Source organism: Girardinichthys multiradiatus, chromosome 3 (genome assembly GCF_021462225.1).
Source record: "Girardinichthys multiradiatus isolate DD_20200921_A chromosome 3, DD_fGirMul_XY1, whole genome shotgun sequence".
Taxonomy (NCBI): Eukaryota; Metazoa; Chordata; class Actinopteri; order Cyprinodontiformes; family Goodeidae; genus Girardinichthys; species Girardinichthys multiradiatus.
The window spans coordinates 18,477,555-18,497,432 of record NC_061796.1 but is presented as its reverse complement, the minus strand read 5'-3'; the positions used below and the strand labels follow the sequence as shown (position 1 = coordinate 18,497,432).

General features: G+C 40.4%; 1 protein-coding gene across 2 annotated transcripts; it reads left to right on the top strand.

The window, feature by feature from the left end:
• The first annotated feature begins 5,895 nt into the window (after positions 1–5,895).
• zgc:172323 (uncharacterized protein LOC564165 homolog) lies at positions 5,896–11,029 on the top strand. Of its 2 annotated transcripts, none has more exons than XM_047359226.1 (11): positions 5,896–6,221; positions 6,362–6,521; positions 7,410–7,559; positions 8,013–8,132; positions 8,222–8,317; positions 8,392–8,526; positions 8,610–8,720; positions 8,815–8,925; positions 9,013–9,137; positions 9,227–9,317; positions 10,674–11,029. In XM_047359226.1, the coding sequence occupies exons 1-11, from the start codon at positions 5,998–6,000 to the stop codon at positions 10,680–10,682; spliced, it is 1,332 nt and encodes a 443-aa protein (XP_047215182.1). In that variant the 5' UTR covers positions 5,896–5,997; the 3' UTR covers positions 10,683–11,029. The 2 variants fall into 2 exon arrangements, with proteins under 2 accessions (XP_047215182.1, XP_047215173.1); XM_047359217.1 differs by having other exon boundaries at positions 5,900–6,221; positions 9,227–10,462.
• Positions 11,030–19,878: the final 8,849 nt, after the last annotated feature.

Sequence of the window (19,878 nt, the reverse complement as noted above, 5' to 3'; positions counted from 1 at the left end):
TTAGGGTTAGGTAAGCACTGGTAATGGTTAGGTTTAGGGTTATTGTCAGGGTTAGGGCATAGAAAGGGTTGAAAATGACTGAAAATCAATGGAAGACAATGGGAGTCAACACATGGTCCTCACTACATATAGCAAAACAAGAGTGTGTGTGTGTGTGTGTGTGTGTGCGGTTTTGAGAGTTAAAATTTCAGCTGTGGATCCAGAGTGAAACCAGATTATTTTTGCTATTCTATTTGAAGTGACTTGCAGATTTTTCCACAGGACAATTTCACTAAGAATATACAGCCATTTGCCTCTCAGTGCAATAAAAAAAGTGCTTTATTTATTTTCTATTGATCTGTACTTGAATGTGTAAGTGGGTTTCATCAGTAATTAATAAATCACTGAATGAAACTACCCATTTCTGTTGCGGATGAGTTGAACAGCCTCCCTATTCAGTCTTGAAATCCAGGTCTGGATAAGTACGGAAAAAAGCAACCTGAGTATGAAAAATGTTTGATTTTCAGGACTTTTTTCTTGTCATCAGTTTTCTAAAGGGGAATGATCTAACAATGATTAATACAATGCAGTGGGTTTTTACATTGCTTTAATTTTATTGACATACTTTATCTCTGATTTGCCACATCACACTTTGATTTTAACATTTGACCCATCAGTATTTAATTCTTTTTCACTTACTGACTGAATGCAAACACATTCAGAAAAGGGGCCATCTGGAAAACCTTTTGAACCTTAAGACAACTTCATATTCAAGTTGAACTGGACCTGAGGTCCTTCAACTGGATCTGTTAATTTGAACACACTAAAACTGCTACTATATCGAATCTTTAGAAATGACAGAATTGCACCAAAGTTCTTAAAACTCATCTTTACAGAATCTGTATTAATTGTGGGAACCTCCCTGTTTCCTATTTGATGACTACAACAGTTACAGAGTTTGGACCGAGTCAGTCCAAATGCCAAAAACTGGAGCAGGGCTCCATGCCACGCTGAAAACTGGAAGCCAGTTTTAGCAATGCTTTATTTTGTGGTTTGGGGAACCCACAGATGAGACTGTTCACAGTGAATATTTGTACGCAAATATTATAAAAGCTGAAAAGAAATCTATAAATGTATTTAATTTTAAAATACAAAACAACTTCCCAAGCCAGGGACTTATTTTAATGTTTAAAAATGTTTGCTCCTTTCTTTTTTTTCAAAAACGATTGTGAAGTTGACCTGAGAGGACATTTACTGGCCAGTCTCAGATATAAATAGACGTGGAGAGGCTCTGAGGTGACAGCCACGGTAACCATGATGATCTACTGTGTTGAAGGGTCATATCTAATAGCCACTGTGTCTGTGGATGAATTTGCCACTGACCCTACAGGAATCGTTAACGGGTTTCTCCGTCATCCATGATAACAAATGGGTTTGTTTTCAGCCAAGAAGAATATCTCTGCAACAAACTACCGATCAGGCCCAGGATGGTGTTCTGATGATGTTTTAAAGCTTGAGCTAAAGGTCCAAGAAGCGATCAACTGTAATCTTGGTCCAGTTCAGTCTGCTCATGGCTTCTGCTTATCCCAAAGCTTAGAGCCGGCTTGTTGACTCTGAGTCATTGTCAGTGAAATGAAAATGAACTTGTGACTTCCCAAATGCATAAGCAAATAATCTGGCCCCACTGAACTGATACTATTTCTGACCATATTAAACACAACAGGTAAGGAAAGTCAAATGGCAAACAAGGTCTTTAGAGATAGTAAGAGAACTAAAAAAAGGAATATCAGTTTTAAAATAATAATTTGTTTTTTACAATATGCAGAAAACTACCTATTCCTATATCAATAATCAGTGGTAAAACTTTTATTGGTATTACACTAATCGAATCCTTCCTGTAATTGCTGACAAGCTCTTTTGCATTTTTGACAGTTTATTTTTGAGCTCCAAGTCTTTGAAGTTTGAAGGCCTCTTTGCCATCACCCTAATCTTCACATATTATTTACCAGATTCAAGTCAGAACTCTGGCTGGCCGCTCCAAAACGTTCATATTGTTTCCAGTCAGAAGAAACAACTGACTGTAGCAAAAGTAAGATAAAGAAATATGCACATGTACAACTTTAAGTTAACGCAAAATACCTCTGTAATGTTACTAATTAAGATTTAGGCTAGAAGATTAAACATACCTAAATTGTTTTATTGTAACATAGTACATGGTTTTCTTGGGACTTTACATGAAATTTCTAAGTCAAAGATCTTAACATCAGAGCAAAAAAACTCAATATTGAATTATAGTTTTTGCCCATGTTTAGGGGGCGTGGCCGGGGCACGAAAATGGCGTTCGTGCCCAAAGTGAAAAAATGCTATAACTTTTCCAAAAAAACTCCAAATCAAACCAAAGTTGGCATGAAGGAGGACCTTCGAGTTCCTGACCATCTTATGGGGTCATATCATTACATCATTGAAACCACGCCCCCTGAGAACAGGAGTCACTTTTTTTACTGGGAAAGGTCACTATCTGGCTGTCTACGCTCAATCCGCTTCAAACCGTGTCCGGTAACTGATAACTAGTGGATCTAACTTCCTTTGAAGCACAGTGACTTTTCATAAAAGGGCGTGGCCGTGGTGGCGCGGCGAAGTTGGACGTCATGCCATGGCCATACGTTTGGCTCTAATTTCCACATACATCATCTGATCTGCACCAAATTCAATGTGATGGAACCTAATAAAGTCCCCAACAGAGATCTGATTACATATTTGGTGGGCGTGGCCAAATTCATCCACAGCGCCCCCTAGAAAATAAAAAAAAAATCAGCCCCAAGCCATGCTTTGACCAAATATTCTAAAATTTGGTACACATACGTAACTTCTCAGGCCCTACAAAAAAGTCTCTTGGAGCATTGGTCCAAACCCCACAGGAAGTCGGCCATTTTGGATTGAAGTTGCCATTTTGAGTCCAGTTTGGCCATTCTAACCCGGTTATCTGAGCGAACTCCTCCCACAACTTTTGACTTAGAGACTTGAAAATCACTCAGTATACTCTTAAGGCATTGGGAATCAAAAGTTATCAAAAGCTTTTTGATACATGAAACCGTGTGGGTGTGGCCACGCCTCAAAATATGACTTCTCGCCATAAAAGACGACATTGATATAGCTCCTACAAGGAAAGTCACAGAGACCTGAAACCATCATCGAAGCCCCGCCCCCTAAGAACAGGAAGTGTCATTTTTTCCTTGTGATGGTCCATATTTGGTGTCCTCCACCTAATCAAAGTAAAACTGTCTCCAGTGACAGATAACATGATGGTCTAAGACAGTCTCCAGTACTGACATGATAGAAATCAGTGTAATAAGGATCTGTACAATAGAAATTAGTGCAATAGGGATTGGTACAATAGTTAGTGCAAAGGAGGTAGTGTGTGATGTAAGATCAATAAGGAGGGATGTGCAACATCTTGGGTATCCTCTTCATTGTTTGTTATTTTTTGGTACACGTTTATTGTCTTTTTGTATATGTACATGTCTTTGTTCACATATGTCTAAATGTATATAGTAAGTATAGTCTGTGTAGCATCTGTTTTTAGTTTCCTTTTTATTCCTTCGGTAACATCTTCTTCACTGCCATCATTCAATCTGTCCTGTCTTCATCCATCTCAGTGTGGTTTGGTTCATCCACAAAACAGGACAGGTCCAGACTGCAACGAATAATCAGGTCTGCAGAGAGAATAATCAGGGCTGACCTTCCCTCCATCCAGGACTTATACAGGTCTAGGGTCATGAAAAGAGCTGCTAAAAATCTCTGCAGACCCCACATACCCTGCACATAAACTGTTCAGAGCTTTACCTTCAGTTGCAAATGCACCTTTTTATTTATATATGTGTATATTGTACATTGTAAATATGTATATTCTGTAATGCAAAAACAAAACCAAAGAGCAAAGTGTACCAGAGTCAAATTCCTTGTTTGTATGTACGAACTTGGCAATAAAGCTGATTCTGATTCTGATTCTGATCAACCTACCAAGGGGGGACTGCAGATGAAAATTAGCCAAAGTCTATATTCTGGCATGTTTACATTTCTGTAAATGTTCATTAATATGCATTGTCACTCCTCTTTTTCTTAAATAAATAAAGATAGTGAGTGCATGTGAACATAGATTTTTAAGTCTTGCCACAGATTCCTAATTTGATCTATGTTTAGATTTTGTCTGGGTCATTCTGAATATGCCTTGATCTTGTCCAGCTCATAGTCGCTTTATGTTTGGTTTCATTCTCCAGTTGCAAGGTGAGCCTACTAGTTTCTAGGTTACCTGTTCCTGTTGAAGAAAAGCATTCCCACAGCATGGTGCAGCTGCAACCATGTTTAAGTAGGGGTGATGTCTTCAGGGTGCATTGTTGTTGTTTTTTTGACACAGTATTTTCCACAAAGGCCTAAAAGTGGACATGTTTGCTGTGTCTCTGACAAACAGTAGATGGAGGAAAACTACAAAATGTCCCTTTTATGGCTTTCTTTCAACAATGGCTTTTCTCTTGCCACCCTTCCATAAACGACAAAAATTTGAAATTATCTAATAGTTATTCTGTCAAATTTTAACACAGGAGCTGTGGATCTGCGTAGCTCCTCCAGAGTTACCACGGAGCTCTGGGTGGCTTGGCTGATCAGCGCTCTCCTTGATTGGCCTATTTGTTCAGGTTGAAGATCATGTCTTGTTAGGTTTGCAGTTGTACTGTTCTCTTACATTTTTGGATGATGTATGACCAGTTCTGTACGAAATGTTCAAAACTCAGGATATAGTTTTATAAACCAACCTGGTTTAAATTATTCCACAAATGTATCTAGGAACTGTCTGCTGAGATGAAATCACACACATGCAGACCCTATTTACTAATTACATGAAATGTTAAAACATTTTGTTACACTGGATATTATGCAGATGTTTCTCAATGAAGTGGGCAGAAAACATGTGCATGCCACACTTTCCAGAACTTTATTTAATATTTTGTATAGATCATTCACTGCTTTGTGTTGGTCTGTCGCATAAAATCCCAGTAAAATGAATAGAAATTTGTAGCCATTAATTGAAAAAAAAAGAAAAGATATTTTTGCAAAGTACTGTTATTTATTAGGACAGAAATTATAAATAACTTGCAAACAATGTTTTATATTATGTCATTAATCAGTCTAATTAAGCCTTTAAGATACAGCTTCACTTATATCAATACAATTAATACAGTTAACAACTAAGTAAAGCATTTCTGCCCCTCTGGCATTTAACCTTTTTGAGGAATGGCTTCACCACAATTACATTTCCCCTTATTACTGTGCCATGTCATCTGTAAACTCCCCACAATAATCACCCTTTCTTTTCATTTACTTCATTCTTTCCCTTTCCTAAGCAGTTAATTCCAACCTCTTTTTTTCTGCATAATCCAGTTTTAATATATTTCAAACAGACCAGACTAATAAGTCCTAATTTACATCAAATCTTGCCCTGGCTCCTCTACAGCCACAGCCTTATCAGGTCACCCTCTAGCTTCTGCTCAGTATTCAATTAGGTCCTTCATCCCATCAGAGCACATCACATCAGAGCTGCACCTACTGGCTGACTGCCTCACTGGATCCATGCCTGTCTTTTTGCTGACATTGAGACACTGTGTGGCACTGCAACCCATAGATTACTGAAGTTTCTAATAAAACCAGTCTGATATATGATCATAATGAGTATTCTGAGGAAACATTTGACATCATGAACTATTTTGCCAGCCCACCTCTGCTCCTCACAGACTGCTGACAGAAATCTGAGCATTCCTCTTTGGTACAGAGATTCGAGATTCCACAGCTGTTAGCTCATGTGCTGGGCGGTTCTGCTGGATCTGACAGCATGTATGGCAATGTAGGGGTATAAAACCTGATTCTGAGCTGACAGACAAGGAGAACATTAAGAACAGAGAAGAGGAACTGCTTTACAGTAAAACTCCAGACAGGGCCAGCCGGAGCATTACCCTTCAGACGACCAGAATGAGTCGCAGCCCGGAGAGAATTTCATCCTACCGCCGTCACTTTGAGGACAGCAGCAGTTCAACCTACCAGGTCAGGGTGTCCAGCCCATCCCCCACCAGGAGAGAGGTCCGTCATGCCTCCGCCGGCTACTCTGCTAGAGCCAAGTCCAGCTGCATGTGTTTGGATTCAGTGGGACGAAGGACTGTGTCTGCTGCACACAGATCACGCATGTCTGGACTCGGGTAAGAGCACAAAACTATAATTTGGCTGAATTATTATTTTTTCTCATCAAGTCAGCATGGCATATTTTATCCCATCATCTCTCGATTAATATATGCTGTAAGGTACTCACGGGTTGATATTTATTAATGTGTGTTTTCAGAGTAAGTGCAGGAGCCATGGTGTGTGTTGGGCCCAGTGGAGAACCTCCCATAGACCTGGATGTCGCTGCAGCTGAGAACCAGGAGTTTCTCAGCACTCGCACAAGTGAAAGACAAGAGATGATCGTCCTCAATGACAGACTGGCTGTTTACATCGACAAGGTAGAAAGTTTTCAGAACTGAAATAGATACCTGCAGCGAGGAACTTTTTTATTTTATGTTCAACTTAAAGTCCAAAACTTCAATTTATTTTACTGAGATTTTATTCCATAGATCAACACAAAGTAACACATAACTAGAAGATAGAAGAGAAATGAAAGAAAGTTTTCACTTTTTTTTTTTACAAATTAAAAACCTGAAAGGGTCGGTGTAAAAGTCACCTAATGAAGGACCAGAGCCTCTCTGTGTAAGTTAGTCTCAGTATAAATCCAACTGTTCTGTAAAGGTTCACCCAGCAGCAAAGGCTAATTTCGATTGTTTGTCCCCCCTGCCATATGGTCCAGGTTACAAGATTAGGTAACAAAATAATATTCCAAGCATTGTAAATTCCACAGAGCAATGTTCTATCCATGAAGCAAAAGTGGAAAGGTTTGGAAAACTGGAAAAGTGTATGTGAACTGGAAAACTATCACTACCGTAATACGGCCTGCCACCTAGACTGACAGCCCAGCTAAGGAGAGCAATGATCGAAGAAGCACCCAAAAGGCTCATAGTAACTCTGGTGGAGCTGGAGAGAACCATGGCTCAGGTGGGAGAATCAGAATCAGCTTTATTGCGCTATTGACTTCAGTACCCTCTGCTCTCAATAATAAAGAATAGATTATTAAATGTACATATATACACAACTGACTTTACAATGGAATATGATGTGAGATTTTAAGAAACATTTAAAGGTTTGTGGTTACAATGTGAAAAAATGTGAGAATGATCATGGAGTTTATTTGCTTTGGCTTGACGCTGTAATTGTCATGCCACTCTAAAATTACATTTCTGAAGAAAGATGTGCCTGATGGTTGATTTCAGTTGAGCTGACCTTTTATGTGCTCACAGGTTCGACTGCTTGAGCAGAAGAACAAGCTACTAGAAGCAGAGATTGAGGTCTACCAGAACAGGTTTGAGAAGCCTTCGGGTCTGCGCTTGCTCTATGAGGAGCAGCTGAAGGAGCTGAAGAACATTGCTGATCAGATGAGAGTCCAGCGGGTGAGGCAGAATATTTTATGTTGCAACTCCTTTTTTTTTCTACATTTCAGATGTTCAATAGGGCATAAAGCTTTACACCTCACTGATTTAGAAGCTCTACTGGAGCAACACTACAAGACGTCAACTTGGTGTTTTCAGGGTCCTTTACCTGGTAAACGTGCCTATTTCTGGCAGGCAAATGGAGAGGTGCCTCAGTGAGTTTAAGTGTCCTAGAGTACAGCTGTCATCAGTAATGCTTCATGCACAGATGATGAGGCACAAAGTCACACACACACAAACACACACACACACACGCACGCACACACACACACACACACACACACACACACACACACACACACACACACACACACACACACACACACACAGGAAAGGCATAAAGCAGAAATGCAAAGGAGGCTGATCTACATTCTGCACACCTCCTTATGTTCACCTTCTTCTGGTTATGTTCAGGACATTTCCTTGGCTGCTAAGGAGGCTGCAGCTAGTCAACTAGAAGCTATCAAAATCAAATACGAGGAGGCCTTGGATCTGAGAAAGAAGGCCGAGTTAGACATTGAAACCTTCCGTCCAGTGGGTACCACCTTATCATTAACCAGAACTGCTGCTTATGACAATAAGTTAGCAATCATAAACATGTTATAATGATGTGCTTTCTCCAGGATGTCGACAAAGCCACCTCTTCCCGTATCACTTTGGAGAAAAAGCTGGAGCAGCTGGAAGTTGAAATTGAATTCTTGAAACGGATCCATCAGCAGGTTGATAACATGTCTGTGGGAGAATAAATATCCCGATTGCCCCCCAGATTCCTAAACTTCTCCATTTTGCGTAGGAAATTGAAGAGCTCATGAAACAGATCTATGCAGCTCACGTCTCGGCTGAGAGTGCCTTCTCTCTGCCCGATCTGGCTAGCGCTTTGAAACAAATCCAAACCCAATACGATGATATTGCAGCCAAAAACCTTCAGGTGAGTCACTGCTAGGAATTAAAGGCCACATCTGCATCATTTTTAGACAGATGTCTAAAGATAATTTTGATTTCCTAACTTAGGAAATGGATTCATGGTACAAAAACAAGTTTGAAGATATAACCAAAAAGACATCAAGGCACGTAGACAAAGTTCGAAGTGTCAGGGAAGAAATAGCTGGGGCCAAGAAGGATGTAAGTATCATAATTTGAAATATGCAAGCAAAGAAATTCTAAAATATGTATTACCGCCCATTGCTTTGCATCCTCCATGGTAAATTACTCCTAGATCCAAAACAAAGAACGTGACTTGGACTCCATGAGGACCAGAAATGAAGCCCTCGAAGCCCAGATTCGAGAGAAACAAGAAAAGCACAAGAAGGAACTGGGGGAGCTACAGGTAGATGTTGGCTCATGTTGTCTCAGGATGGACACCTAATCACACCACAGTCATCACATGACCACTTTAGCACATCTGTTTCCACAGGCTCGGATTGAGGCCCTACAACTTGAGCTAAAATCCACCAAGGAGAAAATTGCCCTGCACCTGCGTGACTACCAGGAACTTTTAAACATCAAAATGGCTCTGGAGATTGAAATTACAACATACAGGTACAACCAAAACAGCCAGAATCTTTTATTATTTCTGTGTATTTCAGTAAAGGTTGGGATAAACAAATTCTTTTGTTTTCTCTTTGCAGAAAGTTAATTGAGGGGGAAGACCTGCGGCTTACTGGCATGATGAAATCCCTCTCCATTGCCAGCTGTAGCATGAGCGCCATTGGTGCTGGGGTGAGCCTTAGTGGAGGAAGCATTGCTGGTCTTGGTGGTATGGGTGGCGGACCAATAGGAGTTGGCAGCGGAGGAGTTGGAGGCATGGTGGGTAGTGTAGGAGTGAGTGGGGGTATGGTTGCAGGAGTCATGGGTTCAGGCTCTGGCATTGGGGATCTTGGTGATCGAAGAGCTGCTGAAGGTACCAGTGATATGAAAGTTTATGCTGGTAGAGCAGGTATTTCCGGCATGAATGGGGGTCAAAAACTGGGAGGTGGAGGTGTCAGAGCAGGTGATGGGAGTCTTGGCACTGATGGTGGAAATGGAGGAATGAGTGCTGTTGGTGCTAGTAGTTTAGGCTCTGGAAGCTTTGGTCCTGCTCCTGGTAAAGGTGGTAGAGTTGGCTCTGGTGCTGGTGTTTCAGGCACTGGTCCTGAGGGTTTGAGCTTTGGGGCACCAGGTTTGAGTGCAGATATTAGGAGTGAAGGATTCAGCTCTGGGGTTATGGGAGACAGAAGTGGAATCACAGCTGGTGCAGATGGTGATGTCCCAGGCTTAGCAGGTGGTATGGGTGCACCTGGAATTGGATTCAAAAGAGGATACAGTAGTGAAACGGAAGGCAAGGGTGCAGAGTTGAATACTGGTGTTGGTGGGGTCGGATTTGGCTTTGGGGACATTGGTGATAGCAGTGGAGTTGAAAAACGTGCAGATGGGGACATCTTGAGCTCAGCAGGTGGTATTGGTGTGGCTGAAACTGGAGTAAGAAGAGCAAATGGTGGTGAAACTGAGGTTAAGAGTGTTGGATTGGAAACTGGTGTTCATGGTATGGGATTTAGTTCCAGAGGCATGGGTGACAGCAGTAGAGTTGGAGCACGCTTGGATAGTGACATCTCAGGCTTAGTGGGTGGTATAAATGCAAGTGAAACGGGATTTGGAAGAGGTGGTGCAATTGAGGGGAAGGGTGCTGGGGTTGATGGTGGAATAGGTGGAGATAGAAGTACAGTCCGTGGCCTGAGTCCTACTGGTAGAGTTGGTACAATCAGTGGAGGGAAGGGTGACATAAGTGGTGTCAAGACTGGCTATGGATCAAGTGGATATGACGTCAACACTGGGGCATATGTGGAGCAGGCTGTGGAGCTGACAGAGAGAAGAACAGTGCTTATTAGGTAAAGGTACCACCAGGTATCTTTTCCAAATGTTTTGAACAAAGCTTCTTGAAATAACGTGACTCAAACTCAGAAACTGTAAGCAAACTGATTAGGTAGTACTGATTTGACCTGATGGATCATATGAGTATAACTGCAAGTGCACCAGTCATCAGAGTATTCCTCTGGTCTTTTGACTCATAAAGCTGTGTCATCTCCTCCCCCCCTATAGAACAGTTAAAAAGGAGGATGATGTGCTGGAGATGGACCACCAAGAACAGACCTACACCATCACTGGTGCTGCAGATGAATCTGACGTCGACTGAAGAACACAAACTCCCTGATGACCTCCTTTCGCCCTTAAACCTCCACTCCCCTCCAAGCTTTGCACTGACCAAAACCCCATGTTTGGGTGCTGACCTTTGCCCTTTGGCCTGGACAAGACAACCATGAATGACCCCTTGCTACACTGAACCCTTCAGACAAAATAGCTCACTAGAAACACTCACCGTGCTTTCTCGACTTTTATGTGCTTAACCCCCGCACCTCTTGTTTTTCACTTGCCATAAATAAAATTACCAGCATTCAGTTACCTTGTCTTTCTTTATTTGATCTCTTCGATGAAGCATTTTTTTCAGGGCTGAGAATGCTGTCAAGTATAGTTTTTTCCAGAGATATTTTGTTTCATCTCTCCCCATCAAGTCCCTACTAATAAAAACCTCCCCATAGTATGATGCTACCTCCACTATGTTTTCTGTGTGTATAGTGTGTTCAGTGTAAAGCAATATAATACAACTTTAATAATAAAGCACATTAAAAACAACACCGTTGACCAAAGTGCTATACACTGAAAAAACTAATACAATAAACATATGCTTAGCAGATCTACCATAAATACAATAGTTCTGGAATCACCTAATAAAACATAAAAACAATATAAAACAATGTAAAAAAATAGTTAAATTAATAAAATAAAAGAGTAAAAGAAAAAGACCCAACATCTCAAACTGAGTTAAAAGCCAAGGAGAAAACGTTTGTTTTAAGAGAGGAATTAAAAACAGCAAGTGAGTCTACCTATCTATTTTGCAATGGCAGCTTATTCCACAATTTGGGGGAAGCAACTGAAAAGGTTTGGTCACCTCTCAACTTCTTCTTTGGCTTTACAACAACCAACAGTAAGTGATCAACCAACCTGAGAGAGCGTGAGGGAACATTCTTTTGAATCAGGTCGGACAGATACTGAGGGGTGAGACCATGTAAACACTTAAAATCAAATAAAAGAACTTTATAATCAATACACAAATGAATCGGAAGCCAATGGAGAGAAACAGGAGTGATATGTTGATGTTTCCTTGTACCAGTTAAAAAGCGAACAGCAGCATTTTGAACCAGCTGAAGTCGATTAATTAAATACTGGCTCAGCCCAACATAAAGACCGTTGCAATAATCTAACCAAGTTGTAATAAAAGCATGACTTAAAATCTCAAAATCATGCTGTGAAAGAAATGGTTTGACTGGTTTGATTACAGATTTCATCTGTGCATCAAGTTTAAAGTCACCGTCCAGTCTCACACCCAGGTTTGTTGCTGTCTGAGTCACATAATCTGTTAAAGGACCCAGATCAGCATAGGCTTTAAAAACATCACTGGGTTTACATTAACAATACCTCCGCCTTTTGTTCATTAAAATGCAAAGAATTCCAAGACATCCATACATCCATGCATTAAATTCAGCTATATATTACAGAAAATGATTCACAGAATACTGTTTTCCGTGTTTCACTAGCATATAAATTTGATTGTCATCAGCATCGGCTTTATGTTTTGGATCATTGTCTTGTTGGAAGATAAATCTCCGTCCCAGTCTCAGGTCTCTTGCAGACTCCAACAGGTTTTCTTCCAGAATGGTCCTGTATTTTGGCCCCATCCATCTTCTCATCAATTTTGACCATCTTCCCTGTCCCTGCTGATGAAAAGCAGGCCCAAACCATGATGCTGCCACCACCACGTTTGACAGTGGGGATGGTGTGTTCAGGCTGATGAGCTGTGTTGCTTTTACGCCAAACAAATCGTTTTGCATTGTGGCCAAACAGTTTAATTTTGTTTTCATCTGACCAGAGCACCTTCTTCCACATGTTTGGTGTGTCTCCCAGGTGGCTTGTGGCAAACTTTAAACAAGACTTTTTATGGATATCTTTGAGAAATGGCTTTCTTCTTGCCACTCTTCCATGAAGGCCAGATTTATGCAGTGTACGACTGATTGTTGTCCTATGGACAGACTCTCCCACCTGAGCTGTAGATCTCTGCAGTTCATCCAGAGTGATCATGGGCCTCTTGGCTGCATCTCTGATCAGTCTTCTCCTTGTTCAAGATGAAAGTTTAGAGGGACGGGTCTTGGTAGATTTGCAGTGGTCTGATACTTCTTCCATTTCAATATGATTGCTTGCACAGTGCACCTTGGGATGTTTAAAGCTTGGGAAATCTTTTTGTATTCAAATCCGGCTTTAAACTTCTCCACAACAGTATCTCAGACCTGCCTGGTGTGTTCCTTGGTCTTCATGATGCTCTCTGCGCTTTGAACAGAACCCTGAGACTATCACAGAGCAGGTGCATTTATACGGAGACTTGATTACACACAGGTGGATTCTATTTATCATCATCAGTCATTCGGGACAACATTGGATCATTCAGAGATCCTCACTGAACTTCTGGAGTGAGTTTGCTGCACTGAAAGTAAAGGGGCCGAATAATTTGCACGCCCCACTTTTCAGTTTTTTATTTGTTAAAAAAGTTTGACACATCCAATAAATGTCATTCCTCTTCACGATTGTGTCCCACTTGTTGTTGATACTTCACAAAACAATTTTTATTTTATATCTTTATGTTTGAAGCCTGAAATGTGGCAAAAGGTTGAAAAGTTCAAGGGGGCCGAGTACTTTCGCAAGGCACTGTAACCATTTATCAAACTGCTATATATAATATAGGGAGCCACGAAAGGGAAAACCGCTTTAATATGACCAGTGATCTCTTTTAAGAGAGGCAGAGTGACAAACTTGAACTGATTAAAAACAGCAGTGTGTGTGCAAGAGATGGAAGGGTTGTGAGAAGGAGGGCTGGTAAGGGTCCTAATGCTCGCAACCTTGTTAATAAAAAAGCTCGAAAGTTTCTTGCACAGTTCAGTCGAGTTCTCCAGACCCGCTGATTGAGGGACATTAAGAACAGAGTTAATGGTTTTAACAAGAATCCGAGGATTGTTGTAGTTAGAGGCGATAATATCCGAAAAACGTTTGTTTTTTGCAGTTTTCACAATTGTTTGATAGGAACGCCAGCAATCTCTCAACATCTGGAAGGACACCTGTAACTTGTCCTTCTTCCATTTCCGTTCAGCTCTCCTGCACAGTGATGTACACTGTCAATTTTCTGCTATGCATAGAATTTTGCATGTAGGCTAAAAAGTATAATTTTTTTCTCATCTGACTGTAGCACATGTTGGCATGGGGATGTCTCATGACTTGAACAATTCCTTTCTTCTTGTCCCTCTTTCATAAAGGCCAGATTTGTGGAGAGCATGGCAAACAGTTTCAACAAATTGTCCCACCTGAGCTGTAAAACTCTGCAGCTCCTCAGTCACCGTGGGCTTCTTGGCTAATTCTCTGATTAATGCTCTCCTTGCCTGGCCTGTCAGTTCAGGTGGACGACCATGTCTTGGCAGGTTTGCAGTTGTGCCTCGATCTTTCCACATACAGACAATGGATTGAACTGTGAGAGAATATTTACTTTAAAATTATCCAATACTTTAGTCATGGTTTGTCTAGTGTATTCCTTGGTCGACATAATGCCGAGGTAAAATTATTTTTAGAAGGCTATTGATTGCTCTGGATTTTATTTAGGAGTATCAGAGAAAATGAGGCTTAATACAATTGCAAACCAATTTCTTTGTAGATTTTGTAGATTTTTATTTGTAAAATTTTTGAAAACTGTCATTTTCCTTTAACTTCACAGTTTTGCACTGCTTTGTGGTTGTAACGTGACAGAAATAGAAACAAACTTGGGGGGGGTGTGAGTACTTCTGCAGAGCCCTGTATGTTGCTGTGGAATGATTAAGAGTGGGAAAAGGGTGAGCAAGTTGTGAGGGAACAGCCAAACAGCCAAACAGGGCCAGAGACACCTGAGGGTCATGGGGGATGTCCTGACACTTTCCAGTGGGCTGAAGAATCAGTCACTCATATTCTGTACTGCAAGAAGTGATGGCTCACAGCCGTTTTCTGTCCTCATTCCATCCACATCCACACCTCTTTCTCCTGCTGTTGATTGGGAGAGATTGGATCTGGGCATCATATGCCAAACACAGTTAGCGTCCGGCTCTGGGGCAGAGAATGGAGAAATGCAACAAACCCCAAGAGCTAGCCGATCAATGTTAGGGCAGAGAGCGATTTCTGTGGCTATCATTCATTTGTACATTTAATAATTGTTGTTATTTTTTATTACCCAAATCATAAAAAGCAGAATTCTTATTGTGTTGTAAAATGATTGTACAATAACAGAGACATGAGAAAGGTTTATGTTTTTGCCTCAGGTTTAAGTCCAACAGGAAAAGGACCAGACTGCAAAAAAAAAAAATCCTTTATTTTGTTTCACTACTTGTAAAGAAATCATCTTTTTTATTCACAAAATGTTTGCATTACTATTCAGTCACAATTAAATAGAAACACAGTTTATCCAAAAATTAAGGAAAATAATATATATTATTTTAGTTAAATCAGAGCCTACTGATAATTGCATATAGAGTGAAAAGCAGATTTATGGGCCCAATTTCAATGAAGACCCCACTGACCAACAACCAAGCATCCCCCTAATATCTCTTCATTTCTCCAAGCTTGATTGTTTGTGTATTGTGCATTTAAACCCCCCTCCACCCCTTCCCACCCCCCCTCGCCCTTGTTTCATGATTGCTAAGCCAATCAAATGTATTTTACTTTGCTCTATACCTAGTTACTTCATATGTTTCATCAAATAAATACATTTTGGAGACAGAATTATTTTGCTGGCATGCGTTTTGGTCTGGTAGTTATTATTGACTCAAGTTGACTCAGTGGTGCTTACAATCCTAAATGCTTTAGAAGAAGGCAACTGAACCTATTTTCTCTTGTTTCTTGATGATGTTTTGACTCTCATCCAAAAACCCTCTTCAGTTCATCCATGCTGAAACATGAGAAGAAGTCCAGTCAGCTTCTACTGATGGATTTCCATGTCCTGGCTGACTGAGAATCTACCCTAGCATGGTGCTTTACTGAACATTGTTATTTATTTTTAAAAATCATTTGCAGTTACAGTGCACATAAAATGACACTCTTTTACAAACCGAAGCAGAGGAAATTAATTGTCTGCCTGCATTGAATTATGCGGCGAACATAACTGAAACTATAAAATTTTCTTCCAAATAACTGCAACTACTACAACTGTAATTTCTTTTTAATTGTAACTTAATCCGAATTTTAATCTTGAAAGAGTTTTGAATTTACTTCATCCATTAATGCATACAGTCTTAAATCTGAACCTAAATTAACATTCTGTGTGAAAAAGGTCAATCGTTCATCGTTCTAGGGGGCCCTCCTGCTGGCATGGGGGGGCACTAAACAGCAGCTTAGGTTGCTTTGCAGTGGGCATGGTTTGATTTAAAGAAAGATATATAGAACACATTATAACCGCACTGTTGGATCCATTGAATGTACAAGCTCCTCGTTGCATAATACAACATAATGTTGCCTAAATCATTTGTAAGATTATCGTGCAGATTTCATCAACATTTCTCTCAGGCGTCACTTCCACAAGATCATCCCACCTGAACTCTGAAGAGTCAATTAGTTCGAACCCAGAACTGTCAGTGGCAGACATAGGCCTGTATAATGAGGAGTCTGGAGACGGTGCAGCCATTAGATGACATTTTGTTGCAGCGTGTTAGGAATGTGCAACCAACCTGAAAGACGTGCATAAATAACAATATACCGGTCTGGTTTTTAAGTTCACGGAGCCGGATGCCACTTTATGGAAAACAATGCGACTGAATTAACAGACAGTACGTGTAGCTTGGTCCTGGACGCAAATTGTCACATTTTGTGCACACAGCTACCGCTGATGCATCTTTTGAAATGAAGCAAAATATTTGATGCAATTGTTAAATAAATACATGTGATCATATTGCTACTTTTATTATCTTTTAATTCTATATAACCCCGGAAAAATAAGAAATTATGGAATTTTTCAAAACGGAAATTGTACATTTTGGTCAATATTTTTCATCATATTCAGTCAGACAGATGGAAGTCAAAGCTGCGTGTCTCTTAACATGCTCTTTGTCATTATAGTTATGCTCTCACATTTAGGTTGCAGAAACAACCCACACTCTGGGTCAATAACCTTCATCCCATGAGAAACATACTGATTTACTCGGAATGTTCTCCAAGGAGGGCAAAAGTTGAGACTTTCCTTTGAAACCTGCCATCTTCTGTCACTTTGTGCACATGCTCCGGGTGGCTAAATCCCAATTAGGGTCGGCTGACACGCTGCTCTATTCACGCACAGCCATGCCTGCATACATTTGCCTAGGAATGAACTCCTTTAAATAGATCTGCCGCTAAATGCGCCGGACAGCAGAGAAAATCGGCCTGAGTGACATTTGCTTTCTGGGGCGCTCGAGTGAGAAAAGGTATGAATTTATAAGGAAACACCGAAACATATCAATTCACGCAACTTCTCAGGCGTCTTTATCCGCGTCTCCTCATGCGAGAGGAAGCGGGTTTAAGTGAGGGAATAGGCTGGAGAGAAAAAATAAAAAACTTTCAGACTTTGAATGCCAACGCGGTGCAGCCCACTTCAAGGAGGCGATAAAAAACACAGAGAGAGGAGACATTTTGAATGAAATCACGCATGAACAGCGTTGAATCAGGTGCCGTTTATTCGGCCGCTCTCTAATGCGATTTTGAATATTAGTCTGGCCTTAAGATCCCAATCATGTCATCTGGTGGGAGTCCCATACAAGCATAATTACTATTCAAACGCGTCGCTAATGTCCCACCCGCACCCAGGCAGCTGGTCTGGTTCTGCAGGACGCAGGCCCCAAGATTCTCAGGGAGGAAAATACCTTTAAGTCAATGGTTTGGGCTCAAAAAGGAAGACATTAAATCTGGGAGCATAAAATATGTGCAAATAAAACTATTTAAATGTCATTCAGAATTTACCTGAGCATCTTAGTTCAGTCAGATGTGTTTCTCCTTTGTGTGATGTAATTGTGAATTAATAAATCAACTTAGCCAACTTTAAAAACTTGTGGCTGTGACCGTTTCTGTGCTGGAAGAAAAACCCTCAACTTGTAAACAGCTTTAACTGGTTTAGCGACTGAGGCTAAAGCCAAACTTGCTATTCTGCAATATAAAAAGGAATTTTGGAGGGTATTAAATATTAACCATTTAATGTATTAAAATATTATTGAAGCTTCATGCTTGTGCTTGAGAAATGCCTGCAAAATTAAAGTTTGCATCCAGTTTTACCTGGAAGCACTAAAGCAAATCCAAACCTGCTAGCAAGCTACATTTGATGGGTATAAAATATGAGCCAATAAAATAAATTCCATTTTATTCAAGCATTATAGTTTAGAATTGCATTGTTCAATAATATTAAGTATACAACATCAGCTACTCTTCTTGGTAACAAATCCTACCAAGACATTTTCATTTGAATTTTGACTAAAAACTTGGTTTAAACAACCATTATTCTCGTTTTGCCAAGGAAAGGGTTAAGGTATTACGAAAAAAATATATCAACTTAGTAAATATTAAGGAATTTTATAAATCAGTGTTTGCATAAACCTTTAGCAATAAAGCTAATGTTAAAGTTAAACTTGCTAGCACACTGAAACAATTTTTTTTTAAGATTATTTAATATTATCCAATAAAATCATTTACAGTTTAATTAAACATTTTAATTTGAAATGGTAACGTTCAATAATGGTTTCATTTGAACATTAGCTCCATTATTTTGGTTCCTAACCATTTGGATGAATTTTACCTGAAGATGTTGGTTCTAGCAAAGGTTGCATTCATTCATTGCTCCAGTCAGGAGCCAGTATAAAGGTTTACATTTCACCATGTTTCAGTAATTTACAAAGTTTAATATCATTACAGTAACATTTTATGTATGAATCACAAACTAATTATTTTGAGCCTTTTTAATATTGGAGGACAATCAGGAAGCGCAAAATGATCATGAAATCTTGTAAAAAATCAGGCCAATTTATTTTGACCTTTTTACTGTAAAGTTTACATTAATCCAGAAATACTGATTTAAATCTGGCCATGTATGCAAAGTCTTGAATCAGTTTTGTTGGTTATTCCTCCTCCTCCGACCCCTTCTCTCTCCTAATAGACCGAACTAAAGTGAATGATAATAAGTTATGGTTGTTCGAAAAGCCCTAAGATTTAGGTTTTGTTTGTTTCAATGCAGAGAAATGGATGTGTGGCATATAAACGGATCGGGACAAACGCGGAGGGATTTATGCAACGTGGGAATGTGTGAGAAACGCGCCACGCTGCAAAGAGACAATGATTGGGCCCTTCCAAGTCCTGAATAGAGAAAAGTTTATGGGTCGACATAAAAAATGTGTTTTCTTCTGCAGCTCAGAAAAGTCCCAAATGGAAGGCCAATAAAGGCAAAACAGGAAAGGTGGTGGTGGTGGTGAACCTTTGGCACAAGTGAAGTAAAGCCCCGCAGTCAAGGAGCATGAATGGAGATCCCTGGTGGGGCATTGCTCTCTGTATTTACCGCGTTGCTTTGCAGGCAGGTTGTTCCTCTATATTCATGGCTCATTAATGGGCCAACCAGTTAAATCAGTGAGCCCCACCGTTTAGACAGTTGAATTTCCCTCCCCTTGTAAAAAAGGAGGCTGGCCAGAGAGGAAAGAGCCGCCCATAAAAACGTCGTCCTCCTTCTCCCAGCTTCGATTCTTCTCACATCGTTATTTAAGTTCATTACAGAGATTGAACTCATGTATAAGAAACGCTTTTAATTGACTCCACAATATTGTTCCCGAATAAAGATCCAAGCATGTAATTAATGTCTTTTTTCATAATAGGGAGGATGAACAATACCCCTGGTGAGACCATTTCATCTCATTTAATTTTCCATCCCATTTGCTCCCAATACTGCCTTCCCTCTCACATCGAGTCTTTTAGCCGCTCCTCGGGGCTCCGCAGCTCACTGTGCGCCGGGAATTCACCCCAGCGACTTCTCCGCAAACAGAAAGGAAACGTCTTGGCCCCTCTTTCTCTCTCCTCCAACCCCTCAGCCCATCCTGTAGGAGATGAATTAATTTAACTGTGGACCTGAAAGCAGCGCTGGGATACATGGGATGGGAACCAGTCGCAAAAGGCCAGGCGTTAATAA